Here is a 21,541-nt window from a genome sequence, read left to right as displayed (position 1 = left end):
ACTCTTGAAGGTTGGCAGCTAACTTGGAATCTTATTGCTACAAAAAAAGGCAAACCAATCTCTTGATATAATCTAGCTAAATTATGTAAATTATTATGATCACAAAAAATATGTTTCGTGAAAAAGTTTTTGTGTGCATTTTAGTCAAAGTAATAATAAAATAATTGAACTTAATCAATATTTTTTTATTTAATTGCAAAAGTTTGGATGGATGGATGTTTGTTAGAAGATATCTTCAGAACGGCTGCATCACGATGAAATTTGACACAGTTGTAGAACATAGTCTGGAAGAACACATAGGCTACTAAGTTTTTTGTAATTCCGCGTGGACGGAGTCACGGTCGACAGTTAGTCATATCATTCAATTAGAGCATATATAAGCATAATGTATGTATTTATGTACATACATTGAGGGTGACCGTGTCGATGTCACATTACGGTGATTTAGCGAGCGTCTACACGCGTACCATACGTTTATTGCCGCGTAATGGCGCTATACCGACCTAATGGAATATAAACAGGTACCATTATGTATTTGGTGATAATAATTCAGGTTACATTGATGATACGCAAATGTTGTTTGTTTGGAAAATTTCGACAGCGACTTTGTCCGCGCCGAAATAAAAAAAAAACTTAATTAGTACCCTACGTGTTCTTCCAGACTTTGTAAAATTTCAGCCAGATCCGTTCTGTCGTTCTGAAGATCTTCAAACAAACATCCATCCATCAAAACATTCGCATTTATAATATTAGTAAGATAGTAAGAAGTAAAATCTATCCAATATTACAACTGAAAATGATATCTTTTGCAATTCTCTTTTTTTCTTAAATTGAATTAATTATACAAACATTTTTATAGCAAACCAGTATTATTCATTTAAAAACTATTATTAAAAACTCAATATTTTTTTAATAGCAATGTTGTAGCATTAAAAAATCTATATGTTAAAATATAACCATATTAAAAGTTTAAAAACTTCGTATAGTTAAGTAAGAAATAAAGTACATTTATCATTTATAAATATAATATATAAGCTAGCAGTTATAAATGCGTTGCAAAGCTTTCACGAACTCCATGTGGGTTCTCGTATAACGGAAATTAAATGCATTGCTTTGACACCAGGCGGCGCATCCGTGCACTCGCTAACAAAGACGTGTGACAAACGCGGAGTTTACCAATAATATTTATATGCTGGTTTAAAAATAGATAAATAGATGTATTATATATAAAACATAATTTTCAGAAGTTACTAAACATGTCAATTATTATTTACCCTATTTAAAATGTATTTAAATATTTTAAAATGATATCTTCTTATATATATAAAAGAAAGTGTTAGTTACACTATTTATAACTCAAGAACGGCTTCACCGATATGGCTGGAAATTGGTGAGGAGGTAGCTTAGAGCCCGGAGACGGACATAGGATACTATTTATTCATTTTTTTTGGAATTTATGCCTTGAAGAGCTGCTTTTTATTTAACTTACTAATATTATAAATGCGAATGTTTAGAACGGCTGAACGGATTTCGATTAAATTTGGCATATGTATTGAACATAGTCTGAAAGAACACAGGCTACACTAATTACGTTTTTATATATCCAAGCGGACGGAATCGCGAGCGACAGCTAGTATTCTAATAAATACTTCATCTAAACAATTATCTTAATATAATTTCTATAACAAGTCGGTTAAATTAGTAATAAAAGACGATATGATAGCAAAAAACTTTTAGTCATATTTTTAATATATTTATGAAAATACTTGAACAGATGTAATTTCGTTAAATTCTGATAAAATTTAAACTTAGTAACTAAACATGTTTGAAATTTGTAATCTTCCAACCATATTAAATTTACTAGCAATGCAACATTGTTTCACAGTTTTAGAGCATCTCGCATACATTTAACCGATAAATTGTGTAAAGTCTTACATTTTTGTTAAGGAATCTCTTCTAAAATGTTCTTTATTAAATACTTTAGCTTTAAACGCCATGTATGTTAGAATTTGTTAAATATTATTTATTTCACCATCTCCTTGTCCTTTTCCTTTTGGTAGATAAAGAGTTTGCATTCTGCCAGAGCGGTGGCACACTGACCTCTAAGACCTTTGCCTTTTTGATTTAGAAATAGATAAATGAACATTATGATAATTGCGCGGGAAATAAAAAAGTTAACGAAATGAAGTAGTTATATTAATTACTAATGTAAATATAAATTAAATCAGTTTTATTCTGGTGTTTTTAAAAACGTAATCCTCTTTCCCTTACCACGCTTTTTCTTACAAGGAAAGGATGGGAAGTGGAAGTGGACTTTCCGGATGAGAGGATGCATGGAAAGGGAAAATATTTTCTTCCTGTGCATCCTCTCCTCCGTCGATTAAAGGTAGGCAACGCATATGCAATTGCGTATGTCTATGGGCAACGGTCACTTCGCTATTTCAGCGATTTCAGGTGGTCGCTCGCTCGTTTGCCACCTTATGATATAAAAAAAAAATTTGATTGCCGTTCTGATGTTTTCATTTATGATGTTTCTTACATAATTATCAATGACATTTAGTGTATAATTGTCGTATGCAGATATTAGTTTTCCGTTTGGCACGATATTGGCACACCTATCTCGTTTTTCAAACATCTAATCATTTAAAGTGGACCTAAAAATTTAATAAATTATAATTCCTACTAACTCCGCAACTCATAATTGCTATATTTATTTGTCTCGTCATTCATTCTTTTTTTATATGAATTTTATAAAACAAATAAAAAGCTTTCGTAAATCTGGAACTACTGCAAATCCAGTGGGCGGACAGTAAATTCTTAGGATGCGAATGTGAAAAAATAAAAAATAAACAACTTTTTTATTTAGTCGTATTGTTGCCAATAAATAATTCCTGTAACGTTTCTCTCAGATAAGTAACTTTTTAACTCCACTGTCCGTTTGCGCTATCTTAAAAATGAAATAAAGCCTTATTTTTTCTTTTAGATGTTATCACAATGTAATATTGCATGGTCTCTCCTTTTTTTAAGTACATTTTATACTTTATTCACTTGAGTTATGAACGTAAATTGCTTGCAGTTTTTTTATCTGACCTTTTTCTTCATTCTCATCAAGAACCTAGAAAAGTATTAAGATACGCATCATTATGTTAAATAACTGTACTCGAATGGTCTGAATGCCCAAATCTGGGTTTTATATAAACAAAATCATTTTCAACTTTAATATCAGAGTTGTAAGTGCGATTTTTAAATAAAATTATTACTTATTTTGTAAAATAAAAGAATTTTAATAAAATTAATCTCAACCTTTTGGATTAAATACGATTCTTTTATTATTTAAAATAGGAAAACATTTTTTTTTAAATAAATTACTTTTTAGTCTATGACTTCGAAAACAAAAATTTTAACGAATTTCTAAAACAGTACCATTAAAAAGGACATTTTTTGTTTTTAGTTCAGATTAAAAATGATAGTATTTCTTGCCAGCACCACAAAATATTCCACACACACGTTAATTATATTCTAAAAACTAGACTAAAGTAATTAATATTATCTTATAATCTATGCCCATCAAATAACTGAATTCTTTATAATCTGCCACTAGGTTATTAAAAGTAAGTTCCGCGAAATTCAATTGTCTGACCATACCATCAATGTATTCGTTTGTTAGTGTGTGTACCAAACATATTTGTATCGTGCATACTCTCACGCGTACTATTCGCTTGACACGTTATGCCGTTATCTGTCTCCATTGTCATCACGTCAATTTATCCATCAGATTGATTTGTTTGAATATTTCGTTATTGAATAATTAACGGTATAATACAGTTACTATTTGATAACAAATATCTTCATCTTAAAGTTACTATGGTAATATTTTAAGCCGTTAAATTTATGCCGGTTGTAGCGGTGAAAACGGACAATGGACTTTGTTATCAACAATCAGATTACGAGTAACGAGACGTTACCTAGCATAAGCATTGTTGAGCTCCTGAATCTTACATAAATTAGCTTTATAATCTTCAAGGAAACAGAAACTTTATACACTAGTAATATTTTATATTTCTCATCTCACTTCTTACTAATATTATAAATGCGAATATTTGTATGCATGGATGTACGTTTGTTAGAAGTTAACTCTAAAACGGGTGGATGGATCTCGGGGAAATTTGGTATAGATGTAGAACATAGTCTGAAAGAACACATAGACTAAATGAGTTTTTTTAATTCTACGCGGACGGAGCCGCGGGCCTCAGCAAGTATGATTATAAAATAAATTAAGATAGAAGTAAACAGTGACTACGGTCATGAAAGATACCTTACCTTAAGTCTTTAAAAAACTAAAATTCCGGTCAGACAATGGAAACGAACTTCAAACCGTCAATCCGAGCTACCATCACGCCATCTAGTTCTAAGAACAATGCGGACAGACAAACATTTCCTTTTAAGTAATCATATACCATAGAGGTTTCATAGACATTCGTAACAAACAAGGAACCTATACTTAAAAACAAAAAAAGGATCTTTTTAATATTGTTGTTTCAAATTTAGAAAATGTATAATATTATATTACTATTCTATTAAGTTTTTAAGCAAGTTAAAGAAGTTTAAAATATATATTTACAATAAATATATTAGATAAAAATGTGTAGCATTGAATAAAAACATTTGTAACTGGCTAATGCAAGAACTGCAATGGCCGACTGCATTTCCGCGCTCTGTTATATCTCATTGTAATGATAAATCTTCTTTATGACTCAGCACATTTTAAACTAAACCCACACAGAGACAGCTTGAAAATTATATACACTATTACATTATTTATATTGTTCTTTTGAAAATATCACCTAAAAAGTTTTTGCAAAAAACAAATTGCTTATCTGTAAATAAAGTCACAGATTCAAAACGTATTAAGTTCCATACAAGGTTACCAGGTCCCCAAACCTAATAGCCGGACAGACCAGCCAGTTTGGCCGGACAATTGGATAGAAAGGCCTGACATCCTACATAATTGAGGATTTTGTCTCAGTATTAATAAGTACGACACTCGTTTTCGAAAATTATTAAGCATAACAAAAGCCGGACAACCCGGACACGTAATCAAAAAGCCTATCTATGTCCGGCTTTATCCGGACGCCTGGCAATGCTAGTCCTAGAAGAACAAAGTCACGATTAGCATCGTTATTGCAACTACTATTAAAATCTTAATAATGTTCTAGCTATTTAAAATCTGAAGTGTTTCCTTTTACTTGTATAAAACATCTCTAAAACTATATGAGTCATTACTCCCCTACACTCGACGGGGAGTCGAACCCCCCTAATGCTTTCCTGAAGCCGGAAGTCATTGATTTCGGTCCATAAGCCCTCCTACAGCCATTCGGGTGGCTTATTTACGAGCTGCATTTGTACTAGGCTTCATTTCCTGTATGGGAGATTTGCTTTAGGCTATTTGGGCGCAAAACATTGGACGCACTGATACGGCACACTAAATATCGTGATAAATGAGTTTTTCGTGCAGCTATTCATTCCAGCACATACTAAATTAAAAACTGTTTTAGTTTACGCGATAAATATATTACTAATGTAACACTGGCTGTTTGTAATTTACCTATAGATGGTTCATGATAAAAGGACACCTAAACTCGATGTCAGTTTAGTAAAAACAATATGTCGGATACAATTTAATACGCTTTACTTAGAAACCTCAGCGAAGGCACTGCCGTGCCCCTATATTAATCGTCAATGCCTCTATTCTTTTCATTTATGCATTAAAAAAGGTTTGACTAGAGAAATAACAATGTATGAAAGCTTTTAGCTACAATCCTATTAACAAAAACCATTCTTAATCCAAACGTATCCTTTACCGTCCGCTAATGATTACAAACGACTTGAGAAATCATCGCGCAAAAAGGAGGGAAAATCAGAAAGGTAATTTTCCATTTCGCCCGCAGACTATAAATTGTGATTCATTGAGTCCCAGCTGTAGGCGTCCAGTTACACCGAAACGTATAGAAACTGTTTAGTCCATTCTTTGTTACTGGCCATTAATAAATTTAAACTAAAAAAAATATCATTCTAAATTTTTTAATAAAAAAATTTCGAATTTAATCGTTATTTTTTTATTAATTTTTATCATTTAAAAAACATTACGAACTGTACAAATGAGTCGTAAAAAATGCGTAGACCTCTATAATTAAATTACGGAATTTTGTTTTTAATGTTTCAAAAATTATAAATAATTAAAAGGTCATACTATAGTTTATTACAGTCGTAATACATATTTTGTACAATTAAATAGATATAAATTATATTGCTATTTATTTCATTTAGGAGCTAAAACGAATATATGAACAATTTTGGATTTTTAACGGTGTGAATAATCTCAGCACATTGTTATAAATTATTCTTTCTTTTCTGAATCCATGAAAAATGGAAGTCATCAATTTTTCACTCAGAATTGCCTTCGTATAATTTAATAATTACGCCTATTGTTTTATTATATACGATTCACCCTCACCGCTTAGCTCGTTACCTTATTTATGCCACTTTGAAAAATATCTCTAAAGTCTATCTTTCATTTAAAAATAATTATTATTTTAATGTTGGTAATGATCATCAAATTTAAAAGTTTGCGCGGTTTATTTTTTTTATTTCTTCATTCAAAGATTACAACTTACTCTAAAACATCTATATAACCTGTTAAATTATTTTTTAATTTGCTTTGCTGTTCAATATTCGATAAATAGGTATTTATATTGAAATATTATACCATTTGTCAAGACTATCGGACGTTTGCAATTATGAAATACATTAATAACGTGAATTAATTAACTCTGGCACGTGTTATGCATAGCTTAACGTATGTAAGATCATAGAATTATCTACGTTATCATTTTAATTACATCTCCATACCAACAACCATATTACAGCATAACCTCTATAAATGAACAGGTTATAAATGATATTATTTTGTGTCTATTTGATTTTCATCATTTTGACGCTTGACAGTTACGGTTGGTAGCCATGGTGAGGATTCGCAACAATAATAGACATAGACAAACTGTCTTTGAATTACGTGTCGTGGGTTTCTAAGACCAAATCTTTCTTTAAAACATATTATTATCTCTGTTTTGTCAAAGATAATGATAATGGTATCAGAAACAAACAGTAAGACAGTTTTAATTTTAAACATGTTTATACAAATGGTGGATATTAAATAAAATTCAATTGAACTAAATCCTACTAAGGAAACATGCACTTTTATAAAGTGCTAAGCCAATTTTATTACCAAATTGGCACTTCTCGTAAAACTTTAGGGATAAGTCATCAAATGAAATCGCCCAATAAGGGGCCACTGGGCAACTTCTGTGGTCCCCTTACAAAGATAGGACACGGTTTCAAAGTAAAAGATTGTTTGTATTATATTTTTTCTAGAAACTTTATGTCGTAAATATTTAACAGATATGAAACAAAGATATAAATAAATTTATTTCTATTTGCGAAAATTACTTATTTTATCTTGCTAATATTTTAAAATCGAATGTTTGGATGGATGGATGTTTGTTTGAAGGTATCTCCGGAACTGATCAACGGATCTTGATGAAATTTGATACAGATGTTGAACATAGTCCAGAAGAAAACATAGCCTACTCATTATGTCTTTTTTTTAATTCAGTGCGGACGGAATCGAGGGCGACAGCTAGTATTCCATAAGACTTAGTCTTCAATTTAAATGATAATTGTGTTTCTTATTTACTTTAAAAAAAATCATAAAAGATTTAACATTTGGCTATTATATTCACTTGAAATGAAATTCATTAAAACTATTTACTTTTCTTACAAGATTTACAAGTTAATAAAATCGTTTCGTATAAGTCTAGACATTTTATATTCTACAAATTTCCATATAGAAAGCACGTTTACCTAAGACTTGTATATCCAATCTATTTCAAAGAGCACATAATGAAATGTAAATTCCCCTTTAGTCCTTTGTCTTTACATCTTCGGATAGAGTTTCCAAAAGAAAACATTTTTTTAGTTTTTATTCTATCCGTGTTCACATTTCAATAAAAATTAAAACTAAAAAAATCTTGGCTATTTCACATGACTCTTTTTATTTGAAAAACGAATAACGCACTGGCCGTAAAGAATAAATATAGCGTTTGCTTTTCCCGCCAAAAAACGTAAAATATAACCTCTTTTTTGTCGATATAAATACTGGAATGTCACCTATCGTTTTAGAATCATTACGGTAACATTTTTTTCTCATTCAAAGTTTCTAAGTTCATCAGAAATATTGTTTACAATTTGTACCATTTGTCATCTTTTTCTCTTCATACTATTAATACATAGATGTACAAAATTATTCCACAATTTCATGATACATTTTAATAAATATTGTTATAAAAATAATATTGAAAAGAGTTGTTAATTTATATTTATGTTGACTTCGCAATGCACGCCCAGTATCTAATATTTACGACGCATTCTTAACAGAGGGTGAGCAGAATGAATAGATATGTAGATGAAGGAAATTAGCATCTAATCATTGGACAGTAAGTAATGTTATATGTTGACATTTCATGTGAAAGGATGTCAATAAAAAGGGCTAAATAATGTCGAAGAAATATAACATTAATAACCATCACGACCTAAACCTTGTCTAGTAACTAGACATAGAGACTTGTGAAACAACTAAAATATTTGTAGAGATACCTCATAAATCCAAACACATTTGTTCAATTTTAAAAAACATAACTTTATTTATTTATGTTAATATATTGACTTATTAGCTATCGTCTCCGACTCTGTCCGCGCGGAATTGAAGAAAAATAACTTAATAAGTAGCCTATGTATTCTTCCAGACTGTCTATGCCAAATTTCAGCAAAATCCGTTCAGCCGTTCGTCAGATACCTTCAAACAAACATCCATCCATCCATCAACATTTATAATATTTTCTTATATTCCATCAAATATTTAAGTAAATAAAGTGTCAGATTGTGACATGGCAACCCTATGAGATTAAGCTACCGTACTGTAACCAAAAAGCCCAAGTTTCATTTCATTGGTTTGATGTCCCATTGAATTTGTCACAATAGGTACTTAGTTGGACAGATGTGCATTTTTTTTATATATATATCGCGTTACGGTTTTTATTGAGTTCGTTCTTTTATTGTCCCAGTGACATTATAAATATTTGAGTTTATTCGGTTACGGAATAATTACGGTTGGGTTTCATGATATCGATATTTGGGAAAAAAGAAACCCAAGGAGTATGAATCAAATGACATCACATTATTTAAAATAGGTCAAACTGTTTAGGCTATAAGATCACAATAAACAGGCACAAACATATCCCTAAAGAACTATAAAAAAGGTGTATAAATTGAAAACACTAGCACTGCAGCCAAAATGTGTTTATTTAATATTAATAATTCTGACTAACTTTATTCGCGATTACATTTTGTTCTTCAGTTCCCGCGCTATTATTATCTTTACATCTATCTTTTTTTTAACTAAAAAGGCAAAGTTTCTGGCCAGTATGCCACGTATTTGGCAGAATGTTAATTCTGTATTCAGAAAAAGACTATTTTATCGATATATGACGCAACACTTCACCAGAAGATCAACAATGGTGACATGACGGTGTGACGGGAGCCCACTTTAAACCGACCCCACTGATAATTGGACACGCGTCGTCCGCACTCAATAGAGACCGCTAATCTCTCGCCAAATAACCGCATATTATTATTTGCATTTGAGATTGGAGGGTCCTTGTTTAGGGGGATTAAAAGCTGGGGTGACCACGCTGTTAAAATGGATAATTCTGGTACAATAGTGGGATTATTTGTCAATTAAGTTTCAAATTACGAAGTATCGTTATTAAAAGATTATTTCGTTAAAAAGTAAGATTTTTACAGTAGTTCTGTACTGTTGCTAAAGATATAAAAATGTTATACGGGTTCTTATTAAATTTGTCAACAGAATAAGTTGTTTAAATAAAAAACCTTTCTTGATGTAAATATTATAACAGTGCACGTGTACTAGAAATTGTTTGACACATAAATCAAAATGGCCGCCATATGTCATGGCTTTCATTTGAAACAACTGACATACATCCCAGATAAATCACTGTATTCCATTTATTCGGGTTGATTGCTACACGAGAAACGTTTGAAAACAATTTAAAAAATACTTTTAGTACTCTTTGGACTTTTATTTTACCTATTACAATATTTATTTGTATAAAAATGCCTGAATTATAATTTAGCTATAAGCAAGCACTACACACTTCTGTTTCAAGAAATCTTAACAATAATGTTAAAACAAACACTTACTTTGATTCTTTAAGAATAAATTGCTACAGAAAAATAACAATATGAAGCTTAAAACGTAAACATTTATTTCGAAAGTCTGTTTATACAGAATACAAAAGAAACAACTCTTTCATTAAACATGTATACAGCCCGCAATACCAATCAAAGTATCAACGAGAAACGCTTTGAGAACATTCGAGAACATTTTGAATTCATCCTTAAACCAAGTATGGATTTTACCTTCTTTTGTTTTATATAAAGTTAACGAAGCGAAAGGTTATTTGCGAGCTCTTCAGACTATTGTATCACAGCAACAACAGGGTGCTCTTATATTAAGTTAATTTTAATTGAATTTTCAAACACAAAAAGCCTAGAGTCTTATTATAAGTTTAATAATTCTGATAAACGTTCAAGACAAGTAAAAGACATGGAGACTCTTCTATTGTATTTTAATAAATGTGTCACTGAATTCACACGTTAAATATTAAGAAAAATTTGCGATAAAAATTAAAAATTATATTTATTAGCACTTTTTAATCTTTTTTAATCTTTCAGGTACATCATATCTCATTAATTTCTTTTCCTAGTTCTTTATTTATGTCAAAGTTGTCACTGAAAGTAGCATTTAGCACAAAACAGGACAATCTTGTTTTGTGCTAAATCATGGACAATGTACACAGTAGCCTAGAGGCAACAAGATATCGTACAACATTCACACGAGGGTGCATACATTATTGCGCATTTGGGACATTGTCACTGCACGCATCACCTTGTCTTCTCACTATTGTGATATCAACCGATGTTTTTTTTAAATAATTCTCATATCACTAGGTTGCCAATTATTTAAAAATACGCTCTTGTCAACCAAAAAGTTCCGCTATTTTTTTAGTATAGAAAATACTATGTTTCTTATGGAAGTAAGAAATCCGTAGCAAACAATTTACCAGAACTATAAACAAAATTAACGTTCAAGACATCTACATAGTATTATTATCTACATACTAGCTGTTGGCCGCGGCTCTGTCCGCGCGTAATTAAAAATAAAACTTAATTAGTAGCCTATGTGTTCTTACAGAATATGTTCCAAATCCATTCCTTTAATCGAGATTCGATTAGCCGTACTGAAGATACCAACCCTACCTTCATAAATTTACATTCGTAATACACAGTTAAAATGGTTATGAAACTTCAAAGCAGTGTAACTGCATATTAATCTAGTTTGCGTAGTTTAAAAAGCAAGTGACCGCGGTTTGCGGGGGAGTAAATTTTAACCAGCGCGCTCCCAACGGAGACGTGCCCCTATATTAGTTTCGTAAACTTTATCTGGATGGTGAAACCGACGATTTTCGCCGCGGCTACACTCAAAACGCTTGCATACTAATCGTCAGAAAATTAAGTAAAAATTAACGCAATGGAGAAGGAGAAAACTTAATTTTAAAACAATAGGCAAATAACTTAACTAAGTGACTTTAAAATCAATAATCGATCATTAAACTTAAGTTATATTTTGTTTTAATAATTTTCCTATCCTTATCCTACTCTGTCGGCTCAACAGTTTTTCCTGTTCCAAATCAATATATAAATCGTCATTGCAGGCACTCTCTTTAAATAAACCCATTAAAAATAAGTATGAAACCGAAGTAATAATGCGAAGATAGCGCTCCTATATCCATCAATGCTCTCTAGGCTAGTCCTTGTAGATTACATCCCAGACCACATCTAGTGGAAATGCTTGGACACGTCCGACATCACTACGTATAATCCTATGAATCCTAACCACTCTATTCTATAGAATACTAGCTGTCGTCCGCGTCTCCGTCCGCGCGGGATTGAAAATAGATGTTGGCCGATTCACAGACCTACTCAATATGCTCACAAAATTTCATGAGAATCGGTCAAGCCGTTTCGGAGGAGTATGGGAACGAAAATTGTGACACGAGAATTTTATATATAAGATTTGTTATAGCCTAAATTATTTTAGTATTAGTTCTATGGTAGAGTATTAAATAGATTAAAGGCCATTTCTGTTTGATCAAGCATTTATTAGATGAAACAATTTATGTTAATTATTTATAGTTTTCTTTTTGTATAGCTAAAAAAAGGTTATAAAACTCAACTCAAATCTTGATAATTTTAGACATTATTAGTTAGAATCCTTTGGTTCGAATGACGTGCTTTCGTTACAAAGTCCAGTGTTAGAATGAATAGTGAGGGGACACAAACTTCGACATTTTAGTAAGGCTAGTGATGGGTCAATACACTGCCACAATATCGGATTTTCTTCCTAACAAACACTAAACAAATACTAATACTATCAGGTCGTATCTTAAATCTTTTTCAAGCTTATTCATATTGAACAAACGTTTAATCTGTAAAGAAAAAAACATTGTATTAGCTATTTCGTCCATTTCTGTAATACTTTGATTTATATTCATTAATAAAACAATAAAAAATACAACGAAACCCCACATAATATATTCATCCCCTGCGTACAGGGATGCGGCTGGCTAATATAAGTTGCGAGGGCAATAATTGCGAACCGACCCACCCTGTATCACACTTAATAAAATCACATTTTGGTACACCCCTTGTAACGATCTCCTCGGGGGACGAGTAGCTTTAGAATTCATTTCGAATTTGCTTTGTAAATAAATTTCACATACTCTTTGATATTTAAATGCTAGTTGCAAAGTTTCTCAAAGAATATAAAAAATCGATTAATTTTTAACGAAATATAGAAAATCGATATTGAATCGATTGCGTAACTTGATAACCAAAGAGAACTTAATAATAGTATTTAGTTGCTCAGCTCGACGAATTAATCAAACGAAAGATTGCTTTAGCTTAAGAAAGTGACAAACAATCTTTAATATTATCTATGTCTGAATGTAACACACGCTGTCTTTATTTCTTCAACCTACTGCCATACTCAGAATCGATCACCGAGTCTCATGGAAAATCTCCACTAAGGGTATCTCTTGTGACAGTTATCGATTTAAAGTGCTGTCATTACTCTCACAATTAAAGATAACCCTACCATATTAAACCAAAATCTCTATAAAACATATTTTCATATCAACACTAGCTGTCGCCCGCGACTCCGTCCGCGCGGCATTAAAAATAGATGTTGGCCGATTCTCAGACCTACTCAATGTGCTCACAAAATTTCATAAGAATCGGTCAAGCCGTTTCGGAGGAGTATGGGAACGAAAATTGTGACACGAGAATTTTATATATAAGATGTATACAACATGTTTACACAATAATTTTAGTCTCAGAAACCCACGAATCCATAGAATATTTTAAAGTACTGTAGATAATATAATACTTGATAGTTCAAAGACATTTGTCGACATCTAATTGATGCGGTGTCCGAATCGTAGCGAATTAATATTAACGGTCGTTTATCCAGTGCCAATATTTGAGGCGATAACGACGTAATAAATCAGCCTAATGAATTACCCATAGAATATTATGGATGTTTGAGGTTAATGACTGAGTCGAAGATTATCAGATCCCTGACAGAAGTGGTGTCTAATGAAAATACAGTTATGAATGTCAGTCAATTAATTTATAGAAAAACTAGCTGGCCAGCGGAATAAAAAAAAACTTAATTAGTAGCTTATGTTTTCTTCCAGGCTATGTTCTACATCTATGCCAAATTTCAGCAATGTCCGTGCAGCCGTTCTGAAGATACCTTTAACAGATATCCATCCATTCATCCATTTTTCTAAACAATCGCATCTATATATATAAAAGAAAGATGAGACAAATATAATTTGACACGTTGACTGCATATATAATATATATTAAAAATAAAATAAACAATAATTTTCTATATTTTTCAAGAAAAAAAAAACTATAACTATGAAACTTATTTTTAAAAAGACCATAAAGTAAAAAATATCCTTAAATCACATATATTTCCTTAGTTTAAAATTACAGAGAATTGTTTCGTTAAAATTTGTGTATAACCACAATTCCCGCAAGAGTCTCCGTACCTATTTGCTTTGCAACGTTCCTGTTGCGATTTCGTACATTCGCTATCGTACCGAAAAGGAAAATAATTCCCTTAGGTAACGAAGTAGTAAATAAAAGCATATAACAAGAAAGAGACGTAAATTTTTACTGTAACATCATTAACCTATAACATAAAGCTAACATAACCTAAAAAAAAATCTTTTTCTTTTTTATTATAAGGTGTCAAACAAGCAAACTGCCATTTGTATTCACCACAATTGCCAAACGTCCGCTGTCCATAGACATCTAAAATTGCAGATGAAATGTCTAAAATAACCTTAAATCTTATTAATATTATAAATGTGAATACTTGATTCATATATTTCTCACGGATCTGTATGAAATTTCTTTTAGACTAGCTGTCACCAACAACTCCGTAAGCGCGTAATTTAAAAAACTTAATTGCGTATATTATGTTCTACATCTATGCCAAATTTCATCTAGATCCGTTCAGCCGTTCTGGAGATATCTATAAACAAACATCCATCCATACATCCAAACATTCACATTTATAATATTAGTAAGATTACAATTTAGGTACCGCGTAATACCGTATTTTTTTTATTCGGTCGACGTCACAGGCGAGTAATATTGATAGAATAATCGAGTTTTCAAAATCGAATCGAATTTATCTTAAACACATGATAGTGGTAAGTGTCCCCTATCTAATAACAATAGTTATCCCATGAATTATCTTCCAGACTCCGCCATTTATTCATATTACGAGGATCCCTCGAGTTTAAACTACACCCGTACGATATAGATAATAAAATTATACTACCCTACAATATTCAGACAGTTACTACGATATATTTAAAAGATTTACCTTATTGTATTAAAGAATTTGAATGAGATAAATAAATTATATAGAAAATTAACTTTTAAAAGGAATACTAATATTATAAAGAGGAAAAATTTGATTGTTTTATTGTATTGAATATCCTCCGAAATTACTTAACCGATTTGTAAAATTCTTACACTGTTAAGGAGCTGTACTATCCCCAGATGACGTACAATCGCGGGCAACTGTTAGTCTGAAATAAATTGGTTACTTTACATACACAAAAAAAAGCCCCTTCTTCAAAAACCATACAACTTAATGCTAAACAATTAATCATATCTTAATAAATATTTAATTTTCAAACATCTGCAACAAAAATATCAATTACATTTAAAACAATAATGATTCTTTGCATAAAAAAATAGCTGTATCATTCTTGAAATTGTTTTATACCCCAAGTAGATAAATTGGTGCAACAATTTGTTTTTATTATGTGGCAACCCTCCGTTATATTGCATTCAGCTAGGGCTGTCTCTTTGCCACTTGAAATGTATAATATAGTTTCAATTTCTAAGCTTAACCAGATAGAGGTTATGTCAGACTTTTTTTTATATTAAATGGTGGCAAACGAGCTAGCGGCCACCTGAAATCGCAGAAATAGCGAAGTGACTGCTGCCCATAGACATACGCAATTGCATATGCGTTGCCTACCTTTAATCGACGGAAGAAAGGATGCACAGAAAGAAAATATCTTCCCTTTCCATGCATCCTCTCATCCGGAAAGTCCACTTCCACTTCCCATCCTTTCCTTGAGATGGGAAGTGGAAGTGGATGGGAAAAGGATGGGAAGGGAAACAGGACTAAATTAGGCCTCCGGGACGCACACTCATCAGACGAAACGCGGAATTGCTTCCACTTGACGCCTGTCTTCTGTGTGCTCGTGGTATTTCACCGGGCGAACCGGATCGATTCGTGCGAAGATGTTAAAGCGGGCTCTACCACTGTTAAACCACTGTCTTTTCAAACAGTTACTTTACCAATAGACAAGAGAATTAAAAAAAAAACATGTATGAAGCAGTTGTGTAACCTTAACTTCGTCCTATTTCTTACATCTTTGATATCTAAGGCATAGTTAGGCTTAGAAAGACAATATTTATATTCAGACTTTAGAATTACAAAGAACTCAGTCCATCAATTGGAAATATTTTCTTTATTATAAAACTGTCTCGAATTGTATTAACTTTTTTTTCTGTTCTTCATCACAGATGGCAGCACTGCAGCTGTTGTCCTTTTCAGAACTAACCACACTCCAACGTTCCGTTTCGCAGACTTAAAACTTCGCTTTGTACTTGTATAAAAGATTAAATGCATTCGAAACTGGACAAGTTTCTCTGTAGCATTGTTTTTGAATTATTTCTCGGTAAAGAGTTTAATATTATAACTATTAAATAAAATGTTCAGATAGCTAGTGTTGAATTTATCCAACATAAACTGGAAAAGCTTAAACCTTGCGGTCACTTTGTTTTTCCTTTTTTTTCTAATATCTTGATTTTATATTTAACTTGTCTTTTTCGTCCCTTACTCCCAACAATATTTTTTAAACGAGGAATATGGATTCAGAAACTCACCGTTAGTTACACTAATTCGAGTTTATATACGAATAATATTTTATAAAATATATCACAGCGACATTGTATCTCTTTATAAATTAAATAATATAACAAAACTTTAAATGAATTTATTCAACCAATGACATTTACAGAAGGTAAAAAAACCTAGCTCTTTTTTAACAATGAACAAATTAAGTAGATAAAAACAAATGAATAATATTCGAATATCATGTGTTGTTATCAAATTTCAGATAAAACCTAATTAAATTATGTTAGTACCTTCTAATCGCGTCACTTCTTAGAACTGTATTGAGAACTTCCTGTTATGATTGTGGACCATTTGACTCCTAATTACAAAGGTTTTATCTCAGTTCCCAGGCATATCTAATGAATTTATTTTATTGCATACGAAATATCTTGGAAGATGTTAATTAAACAGCATACTACACAATTTAAGCTTATTTTAAATTGTTTTAGAGAAGCTGGCACAAGCGATTCCGTCCGCGAAAAATTAAAAAAAAAAACTTAATAAGTAGTCTATGTCTTCTTTCAGATGTTCTGCATCTATGCCAAAATTAATCGAGATCCGTTTAACAAACATCCATCCGTCTAAAGTTTCGCATTTATAATATTAGTAAGATAAGATAATTTCTAATAAACTCAAAATCTACTTCCATTCCTTTGTCAGCGAGTAACTTTGTCGAATTTGTATACCAGAGAACAACTGAGACAATTTTCTAGACCATTAACTTTTTCTATTTTGAGACTCCTTTAATTTCCTCCAAAATTTTATATACAACTACTATAAAAACTAAAAAAAACTTAAGTAATAATATTAACATATTGTCCTCTAATACGAGATAAAAGGAATTCCAGGTTCGCTCGTTTCCGGGCCACGGGACGAATCGCTTAGTTGGAGTACATTGCAAGGCTTTTAGGATAAGCCCTCGAATCCTCCCCGTGTGTACGCAGCTCATTTTAATGCAAAATTACGATGAAATAGCGAATATTGGTTTGGAGCTAAAAGCTCAATCTATCTAGATCGAATACAATTTGCTCCTTTGATGCAAACGAACGGCTATGATTAAGTGAGAAGCTACAGCTATTGAAGTCAGCAATTACTCTAACCTAATCTAACCTAAGTCGAAATGCCCCAAGTGATCTATAGACCAAGTGAACTAACTTATTATTTATGCTTTTATTTCGTTATAGCTGTCGGCCATGACTCCGTTAGCGCAAAATGAAAAAAAAAATTAGTAATCCATGTGTTCTTCCAGACTATGTTATAATCAATGCCAAATTACACCGGGATCCATGCAGCCGTTCTGGAGATGCCTTCTTATTCTAACAAACATCCATCCAAACATTCGTATTTATAATATTAGTACGACAATATAAGTAAGATTTTTGGATGTAATTAATACATAATAAATAAACATTGTTCACTTGAAAAATATGTCAGAAAAATACGTTGATTAGAAAACATTTATTTCATATAAGCATAAAAATAATCATCCGATGTTAGTTAATTTTTTTTAATAATTTTCTAGAAAAACTGTGACAATACCCAACTACGTAATAGTAAAGTCAATGTGTAGTATATCATAGTATATGTATATTGTACACGCGTACAGTACGACGTCTAACTACGTTGACCTCTTGTTGTCCTTAAAATAAACGTCAGTGTACCTCCATACATCCTAATAGACGCAACAATTTGTAGTAATCCTACGCTTGGAACAGAGAAATATTTGGAGACGTTATTACTTACAGAATTGTACATATATTATCTTATTTATATATTTTTTTAAATAAAAATGAATATTTAACTAAACTTAATCATGGACACCTGTACATATACGATTTAAGTACACCACTTATCCAATCGACAGTGCAGTCCTAAGGATTTATTACACTCTACAAAAAGATAAGCAACATGAACAGATAAATAAAACTATATTAAAACCAAGTATATTAAAATATTTCGACTCCACATACGCTACTGTTCTTAGTAACATTGAAGTAAACACGTTGATTGTCTGAAGTCATAGCGATGCGTTGTTTTTTGTTCAATTACGCTCATCGGGCTTCTGGCGATGGATCCTCGCCCTATTTACCACCAAATGGATTCCATCAATGGCCGCCACTGTCCCACTTTGTAGTTATTAACTGCACTGTACGTCGTACAGATATATCAGATTAATGGATTAAATACTTTAGTGTTAGCTCTAGTTTTATAGTATTTATTTCTATATATTGTAGCCATCCAGAGTGTCGGTGGCTCAGGGGTTTAACACTTGACTTGTAATCTGCAGTGCCTGTGTTCGAATAAGTTTTTCGATGTAGCAATGTGTTTTTCGATTTTCGAGTTACATCTGTACATTTATCTGATGTTCTTACGGTGAAGGAAAACATCGTGATGCAACCTGCACATATCTGAGAAGTAAATCAAAGATATGTGTGAAGTTTGTGAGTCCTAGGGTAGGCTCTGAGCCACTCAGTGGGGAAGTATAGTGAGCTGATGATGATTAAAACCATGTTTTTTTAACACTAACAAATACAATTAATTGATAAATTAACCAACACTAAATAAATTGGGGTAAATGCAACATTTATTGACATTTTTATAATACCGTTCAAGCATCAAAATGTTCCTTTATAAAGCAAATAACACTACTATCAATTTGGCCAAGTCTGCATTATGTCGGTAACATAATAATTTAACAAAAAACTTGTCCGTGCTGGGAACAAACTATTTTATAGCGCACTAATTGTGTCAAAGCTGTACAGAAACTATGCGCTATTCGGCGTCGTTCACACACTACATATTTGCTGTATGCAGCACGTATTAAATAGCTATTTACAGATTAAAATATTACTCAAATATAAAATAAATAAAGTTTAATCAAATATTTAGCAAAATTATGTGTAATCTATGATTGTCACTGTATTTTTTTTCTTTTGGTGTCTTGATCTTTTTAAGCTAGTTCATCTTTGGCGAATTTTTAAATGACGGCATTCGAATTTTGAAATAAGTAATTTTCGATTGTCGTTTTCGAAGCTGGTTTTTACGATACGAAACTACCGTATGTAGTGCATTTACCTTTTTCTTTTTTTGTAGCCATGAACATTCGTTACATTTTTCATCTGACAGCACGTGATGGCTCTATGACGTCATAGATTTTTATACTTCGTTCACTTCGGAGGAAGAATACAGATTATATCTTGTTATCTATTCAAGGAGCTTTTTAGATGTAACGAAAATATGATTTTAATATTTGGTAAACATGAAAAGGTAAATTTCAGAATAGCATAACGAAAAAAGCAGATTATTTACGGAAAAGAATAAATTAAAAAATATTTTTAAAAGGAAATTATAATCCAGCAGTCATTTCTTAATCAGATATTTAGTTGTTAAAACAACATGAAATCTTAACTTGTCGGCTTGTGACGACAAACATCTAAACTTCTTAAGGAAGCTCACAATGCGCCCAGTATTTATAGCACCATATAAATCTAGCACTCTCAATAAACGGCTGTGCTTCCAAACAATTTTCCCTCGAGTTGAGAACCGGTGGAAAGATCTCGAACTATGTCGTGTAACTAGGAAGCGTTGCCGGCGGCTCTCAAACTTTCACACAACGGGGTTTCCTTCGGTTTGCGGATATTTTAAATGTAATTTTCTCTTTATAGCGGTTTCAACTTTGCAGTTCATTGTTGCTGCCAAAGGAGATAAAGTACATTTAATATTTGTTTTCTTAATTTTCTATGAGAGTTTAATAATTAAATAAGGGTTTATGAATTAAACAATAAGATCTTAATAAAAGAAATTGAACAATTTCTTATGTTTACATAAATAGTATTTAAAATAAAATAACTATTTTAAATAAAAATGTGCATCCACAGTGGTGATGTTTTGTTCCTTTGCTTTAGTTTTATGTAGCGAGAAAACAATGCCCAGACGGCGTCGTATCAAAAAGGAACTTCCGAATCTGACTGCACTCGCGTTATTGCTTTCTTTTTAAATTCACTAGTCCATGCACTAAAACGTGCTTTTATCCCTAAAAAATAATTATTCTTGTTTATGGTTTTATCAATTTTTTTATTAATATAAATTTAGTACGCGTTATAATTTCACGTGATAAAATATTCGTTCTATTCAAGTTACGTCGACATAGAAAACAAATGATATACGAGTGACGTCACTCTTTCGTTTTCACCTGAGACTGATTGAACCAAGCGAGGCTAGCAATCACCGTGTGACAGTTCATTATACTGACAATCTTTTTTATTCTGTCGAACCAGCGATATTGCGTTCCACAGATTAACTTTCATCCAACAGATGGGTATGTAGGTACAAACTAAAATGCGTTACTAAACATGTTATTTGATTTCGTTTAATATACGAAATAGTCTGCTTTGAAGACGTACAGACATAAAAATTTCGCGAAGGCATCCAGGATTATTCGGTCGGATGGCGGGCCAAAGCGATTTGAACTAGATACAGCCGGTACAAAGCGGTTCTGGAATTCGATACATTCTGAGCACTATATGCTTCACTGTTGAGTAGTAATGCTTATATTAAATATATTTATTACTGACATATGTCTTTACATATATTTTTTTACATTAAATGTTTACCGAGTAGCCGTAACTCTTATTTACATTTATTGTTAATTGGTCTTAATATTTTCTTTTATTGTTTCAGCTCAAAATGTTGAAATCACTCCACTGAAGGCAGTGCGACGTGTTGGTGATGAGCTGATAGTGCTCTGCAAAGTGCCATATCGTATCGACTCCTGTCGGTAAGTACTAA

General features: G+C 31.9%; 1 protein-coding gene across 3 annotated transcripts in view; it reads left to right on the top strand.

Moving 5' to 3' along the window:
- Fas3 (fasciclin 3) overlaps positions 1-21,541 on the top strand; it is a 163,338-nt gene that overhangs the window by 130,823 nt on the left and 10,974 nt on the right. For all 3 annotated transcript variants that reach the window (XM_013321217.1, XM_013321216.1, XM_013321218.1), the window contains exon 3: positions 21,434-21,530. In XM_013321217.1, coding sequence (XP_013176671.1) covers positions 21,434-21,530 — 97 coding nt within the window. The remainder of the gene's footprint in view (positions 1-21,433; positions 21,531-21,541) is intronic.

This window comes from Papilio xuthus, unplaced genomic scaffold (assembly GCF_000836235.2).
Source record: "Papilio xuthus unplaced genomic scaffold, Pxut_1.1 DF825946.1, whole genome shotgun sequence".
Lineage (NCBI taxonomy): Eukaryota > Metazoa > Arthropoda > Insecta > Lepidoptera > Papilionidae > Papilio > Papilio xuthus.
The sequence above is the reverse complement of the archived record's forward strand: the minus strand, read 5'-3'. Positions and strand labels throughout refer to the sequence as shown.